Source organism: Miniopterus natalensis, chromosome 3, assembly GCF_054644295.1.
Source record: "Miniopterus natalensis isolate mMinNat1 chromosome 3, mMinNat1.hap1, whole genome shotgun sequence".
In the NCBI taxonomy this organism is placed as follows: domain Eukaryota; kingdom Metazoa; phylum Chordata; class Mammalia; order Chiroptera; family Miniopteridae; genus Miniopterus; species Miniopterus natalensis.
In genome coordinates this window covers 32706033-32728633 of record NC_142083.1, presented here as the reverse complement: position 1 = coordinate 32728633, position 22601 = coordinate 32706033, and the positions used below count along the sequence as shown (strand labels likewise).

The 22601-nt window shown below is 43.7% G+C and overlaps 2 protein-coding genes across 7 annotated transcripts in view; one reads left to right on the top strand and one right to left on the bottom strand.

Moving 5' to 3' along the window:
- The window catches only part of NLN (neurolysin), a 69794-nt gene extending 52276 nt beyond the window's left edge, over positions 1 to 17518 (bottom strand). The window contains exon 1 of one of the 4 annotated variants that reach the window (XM_087815392.1): positions 17441 to 17518. In XM_087815392.1, the coding sequence (XP_087671518.1) occupies positions 17441 to 17481 (41 nt within the window). In that variant the 5' untranslated portion in view covers positions 17482 to 17518. Of the gene's footprint in view, positions 1 to 16323; positions 16352 to 16803; positions 16867 to 17440 lie in introns of those variants that run through there. The other 3 variants (XM_087815393.1, XM_016202651.2, XM_087815394.1) reach the window with 3 other exon arrangements.
- A 289-nt stretch (positions 17519 to 17807) lies between these two features.
- The window catches only part of SGTB (small glutamine rich tetratricopeptide repeat co-chaperone beta), a 32620-nt gene continuing 27826 nt past the window's right edge, over positions 17808 to 22601 (top strand). For all 3 annotated transcript variants that reach the window (XM_087815390.1, XM_087815389.1, XM_087815388.1), the window contains exons 1-2: positions 17808 to 17888; positions 18962 to 19083. In XM_087815390.1, coding sequence (XP_087671516.1) covers positions 18984 to 19083 — 100 coding nt within the window. In that variant the 5' untranslated portion in view covers positions 17808 to 17888; positions 18962 to 18983. The remainder of the gene's footprint in view (positions 17889 to 18961; positions 19084 to 22601) is intronic.

Below are 22601 nucleotides of genomic sequence, written 5' to 3'. Positions count from 1 at the left end.
TGTAGCACATGATTCGTATGGCATTTCCTGACATTTGCCCCAATTCTTCAAAACACTCGGCAAATATTCCTAGTGTTTACTTTGGCACTAATATTTCTCTACAAGCTCCTATTGAAGGCGGCATTTCCTCAATCCCCCAGACTGCAATTCCTGTATGTTTATTTTAATTATTCCTCTTGTTCCATTTCATCAGAGCCACCCCCTCCTCATCTTGATTCCTACTGTTCATAAAGTTGTTTTCTGCAGTCACTGATTTAACTAAGTCACCCCTCTCCTCATAACTTACCAGGCCATCGTTCAAGTCTAGGCTCCTTTCATCAGAGCATACAGGGCTCCTTAATTTCATATTTCACCAATGCCAAAGCCCAGCCACGCACCTCCCAAGGCTGATCTGTTCCTTAGGAACTTGGCGCACTTCTGCCTTGAAGCCATCGGCCAAGCAGCTCTTTACCTGCTACATCTGTGCTGTTCAACACAGTAGCCCCATGTGGTTACTTGAATTGAAATTAACTTGGAGTAAATAAAAATAAAAGATTCAGTTCCTCAGTTGCACTAGGAACGTTTCAAACGCTCAACAGCCACTGTGGCAAGTGGCTGTGCTATTGGACAGCACAGCTAAGGAACATTTTCCTCACTGCAGAAAGTTCTAGTAGGTAGCACTGCAGCAGACAATCTCATTTCAGGAAGGAGATGCATGCCTGTACCTCCTATGGGTGTCCTTTCTCTTTTCCACTCTTAAAGCAGTTCCCTGGTGTCTTCCTTGGAGGGGAGAAAGACCAGAAAGTGAGGAAGGGAGAATTTCCTGAGTAGTTCCTGTGGGCCAGGAGTGTCAAGTCACTCATTTAATCCAACACCCCTCAGAGACATGTATAACGAGGCCTTTCAAGAGCCACAGCGTCGTAGAAAAGGCTTTTAGCTTTTTCTACATGGAACAGGGCTAAAGGTACTAACATGATTAAAATATAAAAGTGGCTTTTCTACAAAATAGTTTAAATTTCACAAATCCTTATTTTTTAAATGGAGAATTAATGTTATTAATTAGCTGTGCGAACCAAGTTACAAAATTTTACCTTAAGGTTCCTGGTCTTAGACCCTGGATATAGCAAACATTTGTGAACCTACTGTTTTCTCTCTGCTGTGAGTATCCTCTCCTGTCTCACATTCCTGCCACTGTCCCAAATGTTAAAGCACCTCCCACTGGCGAACCTCTCCCATACTCCTGATAGCCAAACTTCCTCACCTCCTCAACCTTGACCCAGAGCACTGTTTTTTCCACTGTCTTAAATGAAACCTAGATGCCCGCAGAGCCTATCACCTCCCCCATGAAGTATGCCTATTTTCTCAAGTTCCTCATGCTACTGGGCCTTGTAACAGGGTGAACTTTCTCCTTGATCCCCAATGCAGTGTCCAAACCATTTCTGCACCACAACTCTAATCCTCCGAGGCTGCCACCTCCTGCCGTGTCACTTGCTATTATCAACTGACCTCTCTGCCATTCCCTCACATTATTAAAGACTTGGCTCTGCAGTCCTTTCCATCTTAAGCTCCAATATCACCTCGGGGAGGGTAGACTCTACAAGGGTAGATGGATGAGCTGCGCTGCTCCCTTAACTTCAGTTTCTTGACCTACTTCACGCCAAGAACCTTCATGTTTCTTCTTATCATCACTTGGAGATGCTCCTCAGAGATGATAAATTCTGATAGTATTCCATTCTCTGACCATGACCTTCTGCCTTCTCAGCTCCCACCTGTGATTCTTATTTTTCTAGCTCCATTAGACCTCCAGTACTCTGATCCCTCTATTTTCTCACTCTAACAGGCTTCTTCTGTAACTCTGCTTAGACCTGGGTGGTCACTACACTTTAGAGAGCCCTGCTTTGGCCCTCCTGCCTCTGCACTCTTCTCAAGAGAGCTAAGAGGAGGTGCCCATGCAGAGCCTACATCTACCCCTACCCCACCAGCACCCACCACACGACTATTCTCTGAGTACTCTGGACTCCAGAATTCCTTGTTCAAATGGCTCCCAGAGCCTAGGTGGGCCTCTTCCCTAGGTCAGTCCCCCTTAAGGGTTAAGTGCACCATTGATTATACACCTCTTGGACTGAGGGGTAATCATTAGTAGAGGAGAGCGCGGTTGGAGCTTGGACCTACAAGGTGGTGGTATCCAGGCACATGTGAGGCCCCTCATGGTACAGAAGAGGGCCAGGGCAATGTTCTAACTGTACTGTTGTCCAGGTCACACAAATGTCAGAAGTGAGCCTCATCTATCAATTCAACCATCCAACTCAAAAACCTCAACTGCCCCCCCGTCCTGGTCCTGCTATATCCACCGTAAAAACCTCTACCCAGGACTATTTTACCCAGCCACCTCCTCTATTCTTACAAGCAGATCACCAAACAGGGATATGGGGTTTAATGCTCTTTTATCATAGTCTCTAATTTGAGCTGGACTTTTAAGAATTCAGGAAAACCCATCCAGGAAGGTCTGCCCCCCACCCCTAATTCCCACACCAATTATTTTAAACTGTGACCAGCTTCCCAATATTTCTCTTCTCACCATAACTGGCTGACCCTGCCACCTACATTACTAGGCCATCAGACAGAAATTCCCTCAACCTCCCACCCACAAACATAGCTACACCCATAGCATCCTTCCCTTTCTACTCGTAACGAATAAAAGAGATATCCATCTTATCTAAAGACAATTTCTCACTCTGTGCTTGGGTCTTACCCAATCTCTTCCAGGGCATCACTCCATGAAATATTCCTTTAGTAGAATCTTAAATGTCTCAGTTGTACTGCGTCTTTATGCACACACACGCCACCTCTATTTCTCCCCCTCTTCATCCAAAGGCTTCTCAGGGTGGCCCACCCAGCCTTGCCATCTTCATGTCCTGGTCTGTCTTTTACCCTCACCCTACTTCACTCTGGGTCCTGGCTTCATAAAAAAATAAAAAATAGAACTGTTCTCTGCAGAGTCCCTGATTTTTTATTAAATCCAACTGACATTCTTCAGTGTTTACCTAAATTAACTTTTTGTGATATTTGACAGCATTGTCACGCCTTTTTCCCCCTAAACTCCCTGTTTGGGGAACTTCCCCCTCTTTTAGCACCTGTGATAATGATTACTCTCCTCATTCTATGTCTCTGGCTGTATCGTCACAATTTCCATCACTTGCTCTCTTTTCACCCCTTTCCTTAGGATTCCTTGGTGTTTCTCAGGACTCAGTGCAGCGCCCTCTTTTCTTCTCTTCATTTTGTACACTCTTCGTGGGGTGTTCTGGTCCACCTGTGTGGCTCCATATGCTACTCCTAGTTAAAGACTTCCAAATCTGTATCTCTAGCCCAAACCTCCAGAGTTTTAGACCTATGTATGTAAAACCTACTGGATAGCTGACTTGGATGTCAATGGTCACCTCAAATCCAGTATGTCTAAAATTAAACTGACCATCTTCTTTACCCCTCAGAGCCAAACCTGTCCTCTTCCTGTATTCCTATCTCAGTGAGGATCGCCAGTGTGCATTCAGCTGCCCAAGTCAGAGACCCAGGAGACTTTGTGGATGCCTTCCAATCTGTTCAGATTGCCTGCACAGTAGCCCTCCTAAAATGTAAATCTGATCATGGCACTCCCCTTCAGTGGCATGGTTCAGGATCAAGTTCTGACTCTACTGACTTTAGGATCAAGTTGAAGCTACTTAATATACAAGGCCCTTCTGGATCTGCCCCTATTTCTCTGGCTTTCACAATGCCACCCTTTTGCCCTCAAATCTATGCTCTAGGCACAATGAACTACTTTCACATTTCCCTGAAAATTTTAAACCCTCTTGAGACTTCTGCAGTGCTTTTCCCTCTGCCTAGAACACCTTTCACCTCCTTTACCTGAGGAACAATATTCATCTCTTACTTGTCTTTCAGATCTTAGCCCAGATATTACCTCCTCCAGGAAGCATTCTTTAACTGCCTCCAGCTGGTTTAGGAATTCTTCCTCTACTGTGCTCCTACAGTACCCTACACGAGCACTGACCAAAGCACTTATCATACTAAAGAGTATTAACCTATTTATTCTGCTGTGTCTCCAACAGACCTTGAGCAGAGACTGGGTGTTAGTGATATTTGTAGACCCTGAACCTAAACATCTGTGGTATGTGTATATTTTAACTATGACGAGTTTCCCCCAAAATTCCACTTACGGATATTTGTTTAATATTTTTCTTCTATTATTTACATGTCCAATATACAAGTAGTTCCAACTGGGAGTGCTTAGCTTCCATGGAAGATTATACAGACTGCAACCTGCATTGAGGAGGAGGCAGGCTGGATGCAGTGGTATATGCTGGACACTCAAGCATCCTGAATGCTGCTGATAATTTTACTTCTTTTTAAAAATATATCTTTATTGATTTCAGAGAGAGGAAAGGAGAGGGAGAGAGAGAGATAGAAACATCAATGATGAGAGTCATTGATCGGCTGCAGCCCGCAACCCGGGCATGTGCCCTGACCGGGAATCGAACCCTGATCACCTGGATCCTAGGTCGATGCTTAACCGCTGAGCCACGCCCGGCTGGGCTGATAATTTTACTTCTGAATGGACTGCTGCACTGGGAAAGCAGATTCAGGAGTAGTACCCAATAGTTATTTAGCCTTTCAGTTTGGATGCTTACAGCTCCTAACAATGAGTAAGCATCTGGTATTTGAGTTAGTGCTCCGGGTAACAGCTATTTTGTTTACCAATTCTTCAATCTGGCTTAGGATCAAACTGATTTACGAACAGAATGTTCTTGAGTTAAATGTCTTAGAATACGTAACCTATTACCAGTAAACAGAGGCACACATTCTTAGCTAAACTTGTTACTTTTGATGTTCTTTAGTAGAATTAATGTCTAGAGATATCATTTTAGATGGTTTCTGAGTTTACAGAAAATGTAATTAAAGTATGATAACTGTAGTTATATCTCTACCCATTCCCACTTTCTTTCTCTTAGTTTCAAAGAAAGATGTGTTGGAAGCAACCTAAATATCCACTGATAGATGACTGGATAAAGATGTGGTACATATACACAATGGAATATTACTCGGCCATAAAAAAGAATGAAATCTTGCCATTTGCAACAACATGGATGGACCTAGAGGGTGTTATGCTAAGTGAAATAAGTCGGAGAACGACAAATACTATATGATTTCAGTTATATGTAGAATCTAAAAAATAAAATAAATGAGCAAACAAAACAGAAACAAACTCACAGATACAGAGAACAAACCAATGGTTGCCAGATGGGAGAGGGGTTGTGGGGCTGAGTGGAAAAGGTGAAGGGATTAAGAAGTACAGACTGGCAGTTACAAAAACAGTCATGGGGATATAAAGTACAGCATAGGGAATATAGTCAATAATATTGTAATAACTACGTATGGTGCCTGGTGGGTACTGGACTTATGGGGGAGGGGAGTCACTTCATAAATTATATACATGTCTAACCACTATGCTGTACACCTGAAACTCATATCATAATGAATGTCAACTGTAATTAAAAATTTTTTTAAAGATAAAAAACCAAAAATATGTCCCCTAACCTATGATCTTTTAGCTTTTGCGTACTGCAGACTTCCCACTTACTGCCTCCACTTCCTTGCCTATTCCTAGTTCTTCCACACTGTTCCATGAAAGTGCTCCTCCCTTCGAGTCCTCTTCCCAGTCCTTTCCTGACTATTTATTTCTTCTCAGTTATTTTTGCTAGCTTCTCTTCCTGCACCCATTCAAACAAATGGGGTCTCCAGGATGCCATCCTAATCTAACTGAAGCTTCAGGCCCACCAACATCTGAAATGCAGCATGTTCAAACCTGAACTTCCCGTGGATTCCCAGTCTCGGGTTACCATTCTTCATCTAGGACCCAAGCTGGAATCCTGTCATACATAGAAGTGACAAGTATCATCATTACCCCTAATATTTAGTGAGCCTGTTACTGTGCCAGGCACTACACCAAGAGTTTACACACAATTTCTTATTGAGTTTGTTTCTTATTTAACAAGCCAAGAGGCAGGTATTATTAACCCAGTTCCACTGGGCACAGAGAAGTACGGTAGGTTGCTCGAGGTCACACAGGAGGTGTGGAACTGGGATTCAAGCTCAGGCCTGACTCCAGAGCCCATATTCTTAACTGCTATACTATACTTGTGTTGCAACTGCATTCTAAAAAAGGAAAACCTCAGCATTCTCACCAATGCACCTCCCTGATCTTCCACCCTGCTTGCAATGGGGAGAAACTGAGGTGAATACAGGAGCTAGAGACTACATGTTGACATCGCTGCTTTGGTTTGCTATCTACACCACTCCCTGAGGACTGCTGCCAGGGCCGGGAAGGAGTGCCCCACGTCAGCGTTCATCCAGCGCTTTCTGAAAAACAGGCCTTGTAGGCCTGGGCAGCTTTTAGTCACCCATTTCCAAAGAGTGGAACAACTCGAACTGGGACAACCTGATGGCTGCCCTCTGCACCCAAGTCTCGTTCTTTTCCAGAGCCCTTTAATGAACTGCTCTCAGGAAAGCAGCCAACTATGGGAAAAGGTGCACTCCTAGGACATCGCAAAGGCTTTCTTATAGTACTCAGGTAAACAACTGGTATTTCTCACAGATAAGATTCAGCTGAGGCATTCTAAGAGCACTTCCTAAGCAACAAACGTTAGTTCTTTATTCCCTGGTGATTTCTCAGATAAGAGGTACTGACTTGTTACCATCTTCTGGAATTATGCCTACACTGCAGGTTGTATTTCCAAAAAAAGGCTCATGACAAAGCGATTTCCCACGAAGTAAATGAGTTGATTCAGTCATTCCTTCAGTAAATATTTATTGAGGTTAATAAGCTGTCCATAAGAAGAGAAGAGATATGGAGTCAGATTAGACTATCAGGCAGTAAACTCTGTATGAGTAAAGTGATAGGGAATTCGGAGGACAAGAAAGTAACTGCCTTGGGGAGGTTCTTCTACACTTCCCAGTCCACACACATGCACATGCACACGCATGCATGCATGCACACACATGCACACACACACATGCACGCACACACATGCATGCACAAACATGCATGCACACACATGCAACCTTAGAACTTGGTTGTCCTCTTTTCTATCCTTTGTATAAAATATTTATTATTAGCTATTTACTAACAGCCAATGGCATTGATCGAGAGAGTATCCTACTTTTATTTCATTTCAACTAGCATTTGTGGAAGGTCTTCTAAGCGTATTTCAGAAAATGTTACGCACATTAGTTACTTCTAAATTCCTTCAGTTCGAAGTTTTAGGGTCTATATGTCAACTGCTTACTTGCCCTATACACTCTGTATTAAAATTTTCTAAATAAATGATACTTCAGGGGGTGGGGAGAGGTAGAAGAGGGCATGGGGGGATAAATGGAGATGGAAGGAGACTTGACTTGGGGTGATGAACACATGATACAGTGTACAGTGTGTTGGGTCATTATATTATATACCTGAAACCTGTATAATGTTGTTAACCAGTGTCACCCCAATAAAATCAATAATAAGGAAAAAATAAATGATACTTCTCCTGAAGACAGGTCTTTTTTTTCATCTGTAAGGAAAACAGCATAAATTTATCAATTAAGCCCCTATTTGTGCCTGGTACTCAGTAAATATTTGTTGAATAAATTAAAATCCTGGTGAATACTGAAAGCCAGCCACGGATTGGTTGGAGATGTATTAGGAAGGCTAAGTGGTCTGCTCCCCCAGGTCGGGGAAAATGAAGAAGACATTCTCCCTCTAATTCTACTGGAACGCAAGCTCTTTGAGAACACAGTCCATGTCTTAGTCACCTTCGTATTTCTTGGCAAATGTGGAAGTGTGTGTCAGTGCATAGCTGCATGTTGTAACTGATGAATGAATGAGTATGAAAAATCTGAACTACTCTGTCCTGGAATGATGGCTACATTCAGCCCGACACCAAAAAAGTAAGGTGACAGAGAACTCCAGAGAAGGTGCTAAGACAGTCAAGTTGCTGAATAAAAGGAACTAAGTGAGTGATACGTCATAAAAATACTGAGTCATGGATACATGATCCATAGGACATGCCAGTACACTTGGAGAACCAGCTACTACAATTCAGTTGCTCTTGCTTCCACCTGCTGGTACAGGAAAGTAATTTTTTAGATTGGGCAGCAAATGTTTAGCTGCTCTAGGAAAAAAACAAAAACTTTATAAAAACATTGAAATTTTAAAGTGCTCTTACCGAGGTAACAGTGCACTTCCCATAAACAGCCTCTCACAAAAAATGTGCACCATGAACTCTGCTACAAATATTTGGAGTTCAGAGAATAACTACCATAAACACGGAGACATTCCAGGGGCCTTTACTTTGAGGAGCCTCCCAGGTCTAACAAAGCCAAAAGCATTATCCATTTTCTTTCACTGTACAGTCCCTTTTTCTTTTGTCCTCACAAAAGTAGCATTTAAATTTGATGACTAAAATGAACATTGCAACTATAATGGCCTTAGTCTTATATAGTAAAAATACTATTTATTTTGGAAACAGTGTCACATACAACCTCAATTGTGTACAACTTCCACTATCAGTAAGGTTTAAAAGTAGAACCAGTTGTATTATACAAAGTCTCCTTGGGTTGGATAATGATTTATTTTCAACTCTTTCTTAAAATGCTAGTGATCCATTTTAAATAAGAGAAAAAAAAGCTATTTTAGATTTTGGGATGTAATGGAAATAAGTTCTTGTTTCCAAATTTCATTGTAAATCAATGAAAAGGGACTTCTCAAAGTCTTCTTTTCCAAGAAATAGGAATAAGATTTAAAAAATGGTAGAAAGAAACTGCTAAAGGTCACATGACGAACGGAATGATGTTAGAAATATTTGTAGTATTTCTACTTGGCAAATAAAACTTTTAGAAAAAGTTCATTTTACAAAGTTCTAAAGAATGAAATAAAAAAAAACCCTCAGGTTCTGAAAAATAAGAAACAGAAGATAATAGTTTAATTGATTTTCACCTAACTTTTTACATAGGACAAGTGTTTTAATCATTACTGATTTTGAATAAATGTATTATAAATGAACATGAAAAGATTTCTAAGATCCTTTAGTTGCCTTAAGTAAACCCACCAGAGATCACAGAGCATCAAAAACCAAGTGCTATGTCACCAATGAAATCAAGGCTTCCTTACCAAGGCTTAATAATTCATTAGTAGAGGGGCTACCCACATACATGGAAAACCACAACTCAAAAAGACATTCCACTTTTATTTTTCTCTAGGAGGCTGAATAAATTGCTCTGGCACATTAATTGGTGTTTGGGGTATACTTTTCATAACTGAGATCCTCAGTAAATTACTCACGAGAGAGACATTTCTCCTCAGTACATTATTCAATACTTAGGCTTTTTGGGCGGGGGGAGGGGCAAGGGTTCATCTACACATGGATATTTTGTTGAGTGACTGATGATGCCTAAATCCTAATCCTGGGCCTGGCTAATTACCAGTTTGCTTTAAAAAAAGAAAAAAGAAAAAAAAGAAAAGACTCGTTCAATCACAAATGGGTATTTATTGTTTTACATGAAAATTGTGTTGTGATTATATATTTTTGAAAAAAACGATCTCAGTGCTATATACTGAAATCTTTATGATTAAAGTAATATAATGCTGGGCATATGTTTCAAAATAATTGGAGGAAGAAGAGCTACATGAAGAAAGACTGGCCATGAGCTGACAATTTTGAAGGTTGGTGATAAGGAGGTTCATTATACCAATTTCTCGACACATGCTCATAATTGAAAAATTACACAATAAAGGTAAAAAAATTAATAACTTTATGTGCCTACCTCTAGTTGCTATTCTAAATTCTGATATGTGATCTGAAAACACATCAACTCAACATTAAGACAACACTCATGCTGACAAGCATATTAAAAGACTCTAAGTTTTCCCTAAGTCCTGCTCCTATGCCATCCTGTCATAGAGGTGATCTGTTCAGCTTTAACCCAGGACCTCGCATTTATTTATTTATTTATTTAATCCTCACTCAAGGATATTTTTTCCACTGCTTTTCAAGAAAGTGGAAGGGAGAGGAGAGAGGGAGATGGAGAGAGAAACATCGATGTGCGACACATCCATTGGTTGCCTCCCACACAAGCCCAGACTGGGGAGGGGATGGAGCCTGCAACAGAGGTACGCGCCCTAGACTGGAATCGAATCCGGGACCCTTCAGTCCGTGGGCCGATGCTCTAAGCACTGAGCAACACCGGCCAGGGAGGACTTCACATTTAATGCTGTAAAGAATCTCCTTATTAGAAAAGTGTTCCTGTGAGCTGAGATGCTCTGGAACAGCAATCCTTCACCTTTACTTAGTCACCTCAATATTTTATCAGGAGGTCATTCATATCCTCCCCTAAGTCATTGACAAAGCATCTGTGGCTTTCAATATCCACGCATAGTCAGTTCCTAATTATCCAAGTCCCTAGGACTACATTTTTCCTACCTTGAATGGAAGGTAAGACGTTGTAAGTTACTGTTCACCTACTTGGTATCAAGCACTGTACTAGATGTTTCACATACATTATTATTAGTTCCTTCAATCCTTACAAAATTGTAAGAGGTGGTTCATGTCTCTGTTTTAGGGCTGAAGAATCTGAGGCTTAGTGAGATCACACAAGCATCTGAAACCACGTCTACCTCTAGCACCATGTGGTTTACACTTTCTTTTTCCCTTTCTTTTGTTTGTTTATTGGTGTGTGTGTAAATCTGCACATTCTGAGATTTGTACTCTTCCAGCTTTACGGAGATATAACTCACATACATTATATACATTTAAGGTGCAGCACATTTTATTTCTTAAAGTCATTTCGTTAGTTTTTACCATGTTTGTGTTGGACGGTCAACTTACTCAGTGTGGGCTATTTATAAATTCTGGTAAATAGCCCGAGGGCGGAGAGAACACCCTTCCCTGATCATCACATGTCCAAATCCTGCCACCCTTCAAGGACCACGTGTGACCTTGTCCCTCCCTTTAATTCTGGTAGCTCTCCCTTCCCTGAACTCCCGTATCAATTTCTGTTACTCTCCGTTGTACTTATCATGTTCTACCTTGTATTCTAATTATTTATGTATGTGCCTTATCACCCTTACTAGGCTGTGTTGGCTTGGCTTTTTAAGAAAGATCAAAATAAGAAATAGCCTTATAAAGTATACCTTTGCGTTTACTATGTAAGTATTCTTGAGGCTGTTACTCATTGCATTTACCTAATTTTCCTTATTCAGATTTCTCTCACAAACAATACCAGAAAAAACATTGTTCTTGATAATTCTTAACGTTTTCCATTTGCCCTTATTGCCAGAAAACTTACAGTAAAATTCTGAACCCAATAAAAGAATTAGGCTGATCCTAATGTTCCTTTAAATTTTTGTCTGATAATATTTTCTGTTTATTTTATTAATCTTGATGTATATTTTTAGATAAGCAATCACAAAATCATTTTGGCAAAGGAAAGAGCATAAAATAAATTTCAACGAGAAAACAATAGTAACCTAAGTGCCTTGCAAATAAGATCTAGGTTTGCTTTAAACATCTGTCCTTGTGGTATTTAGCACAGCCTCTGGTCTATGGTAACTGCACTCAGTTAATATTTGTGGCATGAGTGGATGAAGATTCGGAAGTTATATGTTGATTTCAATCAGCCACATTCTACTACTCACAATTTCTAGACCCTTACAATTCTTCAGTGTCATTAAAAACATTTTTGATGAGCTGTTATGCACCTTATGGAGTAGCGTTGGTCCTTTTTTTGCCATTTCAAGGAAGCTGTTTTCCCTTCACCTGCTCCTGTGCAGTTACGGGAGTGCTGTACATACTTACAGCACAGGGGCTGGATTTAGCAAAGCAGGCATGAGGCGTGTTCCAGAATATGAATCTACCATCATGACATCGTTGGGCTCTCCTGGGTACTTTTTCCACCAGGTAGGGCAAGCTGCATGTCATTACCTTCTTGGTGTGACCAGTAAGTATTTCTGCTTTTCTCAGGATTATGCTCTGCTCAGTGTCATGTTTCCCCAGTCCCAGGTAACTCCCAAGTCAAACATGTCCAGGGCATCTGGCTCCCCTGCCTTGGGCTGACCCAGGCCCACCTATGAGATGTTTGTCTTCTGTTCTACAGCTTAGTTGCTTCTGACCCAGTACTTCAGAGATTGGCTCCTCGTTCAAGTTCTTACATATTCAGGATGACATATTTAGAATAAGCTTTGCTCCTAGACTATTCATTGATTAGAATAGGACTCTACAGATCCACAAACTGGGTCTGTATGGCATCAAGCCACTATTTGAATGCCACCCACCCCCAGTGATGACAAAGATCATGTCTTTTAACATATGGCTTTGCTTCTGCCTCACACTCACCCAGGATAACACTCAAAATTCCTATGTATCTGTTGGTTAAGTAAGCTTCATACTGCTATTATTCTACTCTGTAATTTTTTTATTACACTGAGGTCTAAAATAATACTTAAACATAGTAATTTCCCCTAGCAATTTTATTTCTGTGTGTAAAGAAATTTACAATGAGCTATTTCATACAGGGTTTAAAATACTTTCTACTGAAAATTGTATCTCTCGCTGTCAATATCAAAATGCCAAATCTAGGCATATCCTCCTTAGATATCTGAAGTGAATGCTGAATTTTCAGTTATCACTGGTGACATCTTTTCATCCATCCATTCAATAAATATATTTAAAAGCCTCTATGTGGCCCTGCCGCCTGGCCCTGAGGGGCCACGACCGGCGACCTACTACCGACAAATCTACCCAGTTCTAGCGGGTCAAAGGCCTGAAAGACATGGGTGCTCTTTGGTGTATAAATTCCATTGCTAATAACTTACACTAAGGAAATAATGAAGGATGTGGAAAAAGACTTAATAGCAAGAATTTTTATTTAAGCTTTGTTATTCAAAGCATGAAGTTGGAAATAGCCGATGTGTCCAATAGTAGGGATTAATTACATTATCGTTATGGACTGCATTGTGACTTTATAGTACATAAAGGTTCTTCATATTACATAAAAATTATAATAAGTATGGTGTTATCTCCTATTTGTAAAAAAAAATGTTTCTATGTAGAAAAGCCCTTGGAAGCTGTTAACAACTAGTTCTTCTGGATGGGTGGATTGTGTGTATTTTCTTTTGTTTGTCAATACTTTGTAACTTTTCTATAACTGAACATACATCGCTGTCATTTTAAAAACCAAAGTTTCTTTTTTTAATTGAAAGAGGAAACTAGGGCTATTATAGATATAATTTGGCTTAAATACTGTTGAATCATCTTTCTCATATACATATTTTCTAACCATTTCATCAATCCCTCACTCTATAATATACATTGGTTTTTTCCTGGCTCACAAACTGTGCAATCTGGCTGAGGTAGAAGGAGAAATTCTCCTGGTTTAATTGCTATGGCAACAAGAGTTGAAAGAAATCTTAGATATCACTTAGTTTAGTCCTTTTGATTTTACAAAATAAGGAACTGGAGGAGAAGCAAGAGAGTGAGTGGCTTAAGTCACAAGGTTAGTTGTACAGCAACCCTTCTGATCTCCAGATTCCCGGTTCACTTATTCCCAAGAAACTGGCTTAATACTCCCATCAATGATCCTGGCTGCCAAGCTGGCTTTGGGAAGGGGGTATAGCAGACTGGCCAACAGGAAAACCAAAGACAAATCATAAGTCAGTTAAGCAAAAACCTAATTACTCTTATAACACTAAAGTGAACTCCCAAGTGTCAGAGGAAACAGGGAAAATGTACCGAGAGAACACAGAGGGCCTTCCATGTTGCTGAGTACTGATTCCCTTTGGAGGACACAGATTTGGAAACAGCGATTCTGTGATTCAGCCACTCTCAAGTGCCCTAGGTTAATGACTCCTCGCACTGAATATGTAAATCAACTGCAATATATGCCCTTAAGTAACAAAACAGTTGATAAATTTACCGTACATTGCCAGCTTTAACAAGGTAATAATTGTGTGGCTTTTCATACATTTATTTTCTTCCATGAATAAACAAAGAATTTGAATAACACATATCAGTGGTTCTCAAAATGTGGTCTACAATCCGTGTGGGTGGGGGTATAGGGAGGGGTCCTTGAGACCATTTCAAGGAGTCCGTGAGGTTAACAGTATTCCACAAGAACACTGAGACAGTGTTTACTTTTCTCACTTAGTTGACATTTGTGCTGACAATGAAAAGCAATGGTAGGTAACACTGCTGGTACCTTAGAACAAATCAAGGTAGTGGCCCCAAGCTGCCCTAATAGTCCTGATATTCTTCATATGCTAAGAATGTCAATTTCACTTCAGAATGTCCTTTATGAAGAGTATTAATTTTACTAAATCTCAACCACTGACTATATATGTGTGGCAAAGCATGAATAAAGCACTTCTGCTGCATTCTTGAGTATAATGGTTGTCCAGGGGATTTGGTTGCCCAAATTAAAAGCACTTGTAAAAAAAAAATAATAATAATAATAGTGTAAAAAGCCCGGCTGGGCGTGGCTCAGCGGTTGAGCATCGACCTAGGATCCAGGTGATCGGGGTTGTGGGCTCAATCAATGACTCTCTCATCATTGATGTTTCTACCTCTCTTTCCCCCCTTCCTTTCCTCTGTATGAAATAAATAAAGATATATTTAAAAAGAAAAAAAAAAAGCACTTGTGTAATTGATTGAATCATGAGCTGAAATAGCCACTTTTTCCCTAGAACACTAGTTGTACTTGAAAAAAAAGGACTGACAAACTATGTTTATTCAGTCTTAAGTATTTGGCAGAAATTCTTTAAAAAACCTGCCACTTGGAGGACAACAACTGATAGTATGTTACCAATGATAAAATTTCAGCTTTCAAATGAAAATGAAAATTTTGAAAAATGGTACCTCCCACTGTGAGCTTGCCAGCTTCCTAATACTTGAAGACTTTTTTGATGAGATAGATAATGATGATAATAAAGGAATATGACTGATACTGTATAATGAAACATGTCAAAATTAGGAAGATCTGTTTAATGAAATGAAGCGCTGTTTTCCAAATGAGCATATTTGATATTACAAAATCATGCAGGAGTAAATGATCCATTCAAAATATAAGACAGATCCATGGATTTTAATGTAATAGGGTGCGAGGAGTACATTGATAGTTTCATATTTCATGTTGCAACTAAACTTTAAAAAACTACTACTGGTCAAACTTTGATGGGATAGAAAAGAATATCCATGACAATCTAAAAAGAGCTGTTAAAATACTCCTTTTTCCAACTACATATGAGTGAAAGGTGGGATTTTCTTCATCTTCTTAGGCCAAAACAAAACATTGCAACAGATTAAACGCAGGGTCCAGCTGTCCTCTGTTAAGTCACATATATGTTTTGCCAAAGTACAAGAGAATGCCACTCCTAGGGTGGGTCTTATAAAAAACAAACAACAGTAGCAACAACCAAAAAACCCAGAAAACAAGTGCTGGTGAAGATACGGAGAAACCAGAATCCTTGTGCATTGCCAATGAGAATGTTAAATGGTACAGATGCTATGGAAAACAGTATTGTGGTTCCTCAAAATATTAAACATAAAATTATCATATGATTCAGTAATTCTACTTCTACGTATAGAGCCCAAGGAACTGAAACAGACTCAGATATGCACACACCAACGATCACAGCAGCATTATTCAAAATAGCCAAAAGGTGGAAACAACCCGAACGTTCACGGACAGGTGAATGGACAAACAAAATGTGGCACATCCATAAAATGGAATATTATGCAGTGTTAAAAAGGAAGAAAATTCTGACGCATGCTAAAATATGGATGAACCTTAAAAACATTATGCTAAGTGAAATAAGTCAGTCACAAATAAACAAATGTTGTATGAGGGGTACCTAAAATAGTCAAATTCACAGACAAAAAGAACAGTGGGTAATGAGAAGTTATTGTTTAATGGATATCGTTTCAGTTTGAGATGCTGAAAAAGCTCAGAAAACTGGTGATGGCTGCAGAACAATGTCAACGTACTTAAAGCCGTTAAACTGTGCACTTAAAAATGATTAAAACGGTAAATTTTATGTTATGCATATTTTACAACAATTTTTAAAAGCTGGAAAAAAACACACCCCACAATGCCACTCTTCTCACTGATTTTCTGGGGGAGTTTTGGAAAATAGTTACTTCTATTAAAATTGTCATTTACCCACGTCTTAAGTTTATTCGTTTTTTAAGTAAACTAATAAATACTTGAAAAGTCTCCCATTTTTCATTTCTACTATGGTAAAAATGGAAAGGCATAACTCACACAAACAGAAGCTCTTAGGTCCTGAGTGCGTTTTGACAGGTGGGGGGGTTGAGGCTGCAAAGCCCGGCCGCCACCGGCGTCCACACCCGCGCGGCGCGCAGCTCTCCACCTGCCGGCGGGCCGCGTGTGACAGCGACGCCGCTCGCCGCCCGCAGGCTCACAGGACAGCCCGACATGCGGCCCAAATCCTCTCTCTAATTACTGTTGCCCCAGGATGCACAGTAACCGTAGGCACTGAGCAACGCAAAACTCCACACGGGTGAGGGTCCATGCACAGCAGGAGGCGGTTAAAGGGCTTAAACGCAGACGCGTCCCTGAGCAGTTTCGCAGGCGCCGGGTAAGGAACACGCGCCTCCTTTCCTCTGCGGGACCTTCATTGCGACGCGCGGTTCAGCCAGATGCGGGAGTGCGGGCGGCAGGACATTGTTTCCCAAAACCACTCCACCCAGCGCAGCCGTGCAAAGAATTTCATTCTCTCACCATTTCGCGTGGGGTCCGTCGCAGGCGGGCAGGGAGCTAGGGAGCACCCGAAAACAGCGGCCGCGGCTGCCCAGCCGGCGCGGGCGACGCCGGCCTCCATGCTGGGCCGAGCCCCCCGCCCGGCCGGAGCGTGCGGGGCGCGGCGGGCAGGCGCGGGATAAACGCGAGCAGAAGGCGAGGACGGAAACCCGCAAGACCGCGGCGGCTCCTCCCGGGGCGGCGTTAAACGCTCGGCACGCCGAGTGTGCGGGGCGAAGGGAAACTGCCGTTCCCGCGTCGGCAGCCGCGGCGCCTTTACAGGCGGGTCTGCAGCGCCGGGTGCGGGCGAAAGCCAAGGGTCGTCTCGCCCCGACCGTCCCGCCGCGTCCGTCGGCGCCGCCGAGCGCCAGTCCCGCTGACGGCGGCCGAGGCGGCCCCAAACAAAGGGAAGGGACGGCCTCCCGAGGGAGCAGAGGACGGAGGGGGCCTCGCCGCCCCGCGCCAGGTGTCCCTCCGGGCAGACCGCGCGGGGCGGGGAGGGAGGGTGCCGGCAGCGTCGCAGGGGTGGGGCCGGGAGACGCCCGGCCGGGGCGCGGGCGCCGCCAGGGCACAAGCCCCCGCCCGGCCCACGGTCAAGGTGAAGGCGCGCGGGGGGTACCTGGGGAGGCCTCGCACAGCCGAGACGCACCGGGCGATCATGGGCGCGCCGAGGCGGCGGGCGCGTTGTCCTCGGGGTCGGGCGGGACAGGCGGGCGCCGGGGAGCCGCGAGGCGGCCTAGCCGAGGAGGAGGCGGCGGCGGCGGCGGCGGGTCCGGCCCCAGCCCTCCCACGTGCGGCAGCCCCACGCCGGCGCCCGCTTCAGCCCCGCCCCGCCCCGCCCCGCGCGTCCTGCGCCGCCCCGGGGGCGGTCCTAGCGGGACCCAGCAGCTCGCAGCGAGGCGCAGGGGCGGTGGGCTGCGGGGCGGCGGTGGCCTGGGAGCCGGGCAAGTTTGGGCGGCCGCTGGCAGCGCCGCGACCGGGAGCCAGGCTGCAGCCCGAGCACGGGGGGCGGGCGGACCGCCAACGGACGACCGCGGGCCCCGGCCGCGCCTCGCGCCCTCTTTCTGGTAAGGGGCTTCCGTCCCGGGGGGGCCCTCCCGCCGCCCGGCCGGCCTGCTCCGCGCGCCCGCGGCTGCGCCCGCCAGGGCGGAGGCAGGCCCGGCGCCGGAGGCAGGAAGGGGGTCCCTGCGCCCCGGGGAGGAGGAGCAGCCTGGGGGAGGCTGCGCTCTCCGCTCCCCCTCGGCGTCCCCCTTCCCCCATTCTTTCTTCACCTTTTGCCCCGGGGCCTTCTTTAGTACTTGCGACCCCGTGGCCTAGAGGCTGGGCTCGCTTTTAAAATAAGCTCACAAATAATAAACATCCTAGCGGTGGGTACCACACCCTGGCTTTGAATTAGGGACCTGGGAGCAGAGGGATGATGCGATTCAGTGGAAATAGCCATTGCTGCCGGCTGGCGCTGCGCCACCGTTGGACGCGGTGGCGCTGCCGGTGAATGGACGGGACCCGCGGGCTTGCAGCCCGTGCACCCGCGCGGCGCCCCCCGCGCCCCCCGCGCGCCCGCGGGGCCCGGCGTGTCTGCGATTAAACGGGAATGCCGTGCTTGGTAAGAATGACACTCAATGGTTGAACACCTCGCGTTAATATACTTCATCAGAGAACTGTCTCAGCCTACGGAAGTCGGGGGAGTGTGAATTATGTACGTTTTAAAAATCTCATGAAACAGAGGAGGATGCTCTGCGTGGACCAGCTTTTGAGGCAGCAATACGAAGTCTCCCGCAACTTAGTCCTGAGGCCTTTGGGGGTTTCTGCCTCTGTCTTATGCCTCTCTGTACCGTGCGTACTGTTAAGACAGAGTGAGATATTCAGCCAGAGTCTAACCTTATGTTATCCATGTTTTGAGAAAAACTTTACTTTTGCAAGCTTTACACTTTTGCAGGGTATAAATGAAAATATATGATGCATGACCATAAGGACACTGTATGCTCACCTGACTCTTTAAAAAATAGAAAGAAGTGAAGGTGATACAGGCTTTAGTTTTTGCTTTTTACTTTTAGTGTAATTTATAACCCTGGTTATTTATAACCCTCCTTTCTGATTCTTTGAAATATCTTAGTTCAGTGTTTTCCTTTTTCTTATCAAGGACAAGTGTTGAAACTTTCAAAATGTCATCTATCAAGCACCTAGTTTATGCAGTTATTCGATTCTTACGGGAACAAAGTCAGACGGATGGTTATACTTCAGATGAACAGGAAAGTTTGGAAGGTAGGCACCTGTTTTTACGTTCATTTGTGTTACAATTATAAGTAAAGACTAAAATAGCTATAAGCCTGATTTTATGATCTATTATAACAAAATTAAAATATTGTATTATCTTTCAAGAAGAGAGACCTAACTATAAGGTTATCATGAGTTTCCATTCTCTGAGGCTTGTGTTGTTTGTTTTAATTAACAAGATGAGAGGACTACTGTTCATTTATTGAGCAGCTATTATGTTTCAGAGCTATGCTATTCCTACTGTAGGGAATTTTACTTCACAGTGACTGCCAAGTTAGCATTCTCCCCAATTAACAGATAAATCAGTGAAACCAGATTAAGTAGCATAACACAGCTACCATGCAGCAGAGCTGAGATGTGAATCCTGGTTCTGCCTCTGGAGATCTTGTTGTCTCTTCCTAGTAGAAAGGCACCCAGTTGAGAATCAGTATATGAAAACACCTTAGTCATTATGAAAACACTATGTAAAAGTCTAATAATTATATCACTATTATGCTCCGACAACTTCCTGTTTGGGGACTTGAGAGGACTGCACCCTTGTTTCATGAGCTTTGAATATTAGATTCGGTAATCTGTTCAGCTGAGCAGGACTTGCACGATTGCATCATGTGCTTCCCTGACAGCATCTTTCCTGCCTCCTATTTCTGCACTGTAAAATGTACATTGGTAAAACCATAACAAGATAGAATTCCACACATGGGCTTGTGGAGGGGCAGTGAGCCTAGCTTCCTTGTGGCCTGAAGACTTAATTATTGCCATGAAACAGTGCATTTGGGAGAACTTAAAATACAGTGGAATTTGAATTTCCCATCTTGAAGCTGTTTCTCCTATAAAGGGGACACATCTGTTAATTTTAACAAGCCCTTCCCTTGTGAATATGCTTTCAGGAGGTGGGGATGAAAATTGGGCATTTGCTCTAAAACTGCTTGCACTCGGGTGAGATGATGTTTTTCCAGGTGGCAGTGAAAGAAGCAGGTGACGGAGCTGGAGAACAGTGCAATCTGTCCAGTTACTATTAAGGATGGTTAGAGTGTGTGAAGGTAGAGGTGGCTGGTTGTCTAAGGAGGGTGTTGGTTACGGCTGCTCTGTAGCAAACAGATAAATGCAGGCGTTTAATAAAAGATGTTTCTTTTCTAATCCAAGGCAGTATAATACTTTTAAGGGACAGAAGGAAAATTCAGTTTTTGTTTTTTTAAACCAAGATGTTACATCCTATTTTTAAAATGGTATTTAGCCAAAAATATGTGCCTTCAGCTGTTTGTTATATATGGCATCCGGAAATGGTGCCAATTTTTTTTTGACCAACCCCTATTTTTGACTCTGTGAGTCTAATTTTATTGAATATGAAATCATGTGGCGATGTCTGCCCACCTTCTAGACATTTAAAAAAGCCTTAGAAAAGGAGCATGAGTTCTAGTACCGGCTCTGCCACTGTGATAAGCTGGTGGATTACTGGCTTTGAGCCTTCTCAGTAGCTTGTCACCCACTCCTCCTAACTCATCTGTGGACGACTACCTCGCGTTCTGACTGGTGTGGCTCCTGCTCAGTGTCATCTCTCTAGTACGGCCCCTGTCTTAATTCTTGGCAATTGCAGCATACTCACAGGTGATTCTTCTGGATCCCTTGGCCCTCAGTTTTCCTGACCTTCTTTCTTCTAGTGACCTCAACCACGTGCTCCCTTGGTCCGACCCTGGACCAGTGGGTCTCAGCTCAGAGTGACTTTGCAATGTCTGGCGATATTTTTGACTATCACGCCCAGGGAGCTAGTATTAATGGCATCGAGTGGGTAGAGGCCACGGATGCTGCAAAACATACTACAGTGAACAGGATGGCCTCCAACAACAAAGAATTATCTAGTCCAAAATGTCAGTAGTGCCAAGGCTGAGAGAATCTTCCCTAAACCTTGTCACCACCTTGGCATTCCCCTCCTAATCTCTATCTTAAACATTTCATTTCTTGACCACTACTACGTGTCTTTCCAGCTCATTCCCTCTTGAATGCCTCGCCACACAGTTCTTCACTTTACCAATACCTCCAGTCTCTTGACCCCTTACCTCTTTCTACCCAGTTTAAATTCCGTAGTTGATCATTGTAATCACACCCTTGTATATCCCTCCCTTCCTTGCAAAACCCAACCTTGTTTAAATCCAGCTCTTCATTTACTCTCTACCTATATCCATGTGAATGTATATAGATGGAGCAAAACACAACGTTGCTGACTGGTCTCACTTTAAATTCATGACCACACACCCTAACTGGACCTTTACTGCTGTCCAGCAGTCACACTCTCTGTTCCAAGTTCAGTCACACTTTTGCTCTCCTACATGACCATTTTAACACTTCCTCATATTTTCTCAACCCCCCAAATCTCCTTCCCTGTACTCACCTTTAGTTGATGGCTTTGCTGCCCACTGCACCAGGACTATTGAAGTAATAAGGAGACAACTTCCACAGACACTCTGCCCCATCTACCCACACACCAGCACCAACACCCACATACTCTGCCTGCCTAACTATCGCCATATGCTGTGGACTAAGTATTAGTGTTCTCCCCAAATTCGTATGTTGAAGCCGAATGCCCGGTGCGATGGTACTGGGAGGTGGGGCGCTCTTCTTTGGGATCAGTGCCCTACGAGAGACACCAGAGATCCCCTTGCTCCCTCCTACCCTGTGAGACACCGTGAGGAGGTACCGTCTGTGAGCCAGGAAGAAGTTCCTCACCAGACATCAGATCTGCTGGCGCCTGGATCTCGGACTTCCAGCCTCCAGAGCTATGGGAACACATTTCTGTTGTTTGTAAGCCACCCAGTCTACGGGATTCTGTTGTAGCAGCCCACATGGACTGAGGCACCATAGATGGAAGTATCCGTTGTCCTTCCTGGTGGGTCCCCTTTACCGGCACACTGGATCCCGTCCTGTCTCACCTGCTGCAGGTTATCACTGTCGTCATTCTACCCTCCTTGTTGTACACCAGCCAAGTTTTCACTTTACGGGGTCCTTTCTTCCATCCAAATAGAAACTTTCCATTATTTGTCCCTTCTTGAGAAAGCAGTAACTACAAACAGCTGCTCTTGCCACATACCGCGGCGCCCCCAACTCCTGCATCATTATGATTGTTCTCATTATTGTTATTTGTATCCCTTTGCGGGAAACTCTGAACGAGTTGTCTGTACTTGCTTTCTCCAGGTCCTCTCCTCTCCTTTCTTAGACCCACTCCAGGCAGGCCTCTGCCTCCATCTCTCCACCCCTGCTTTCCTCATCCAGGTTATCGGTGATTTCTGTGTTACTTCGTTCAGTTCTCAGTTCTCAGTATTCGTCTGGCGTGTTAGCTGCCGTTGATAGAGCTGCCGGTCACTCCCCCAACCCCCTCCCTTCATATACTTTATTCACTGGCTTCCAGGAGACCTGACGCCCTGTTCCTTTCTTATCCCATTGTTTGCTCTTCTCTGTCTCCGCTGCTGGTTCCTCCCCTCTCCCCTGACCAGGAGTGCTCAGGGTCCAGTGCC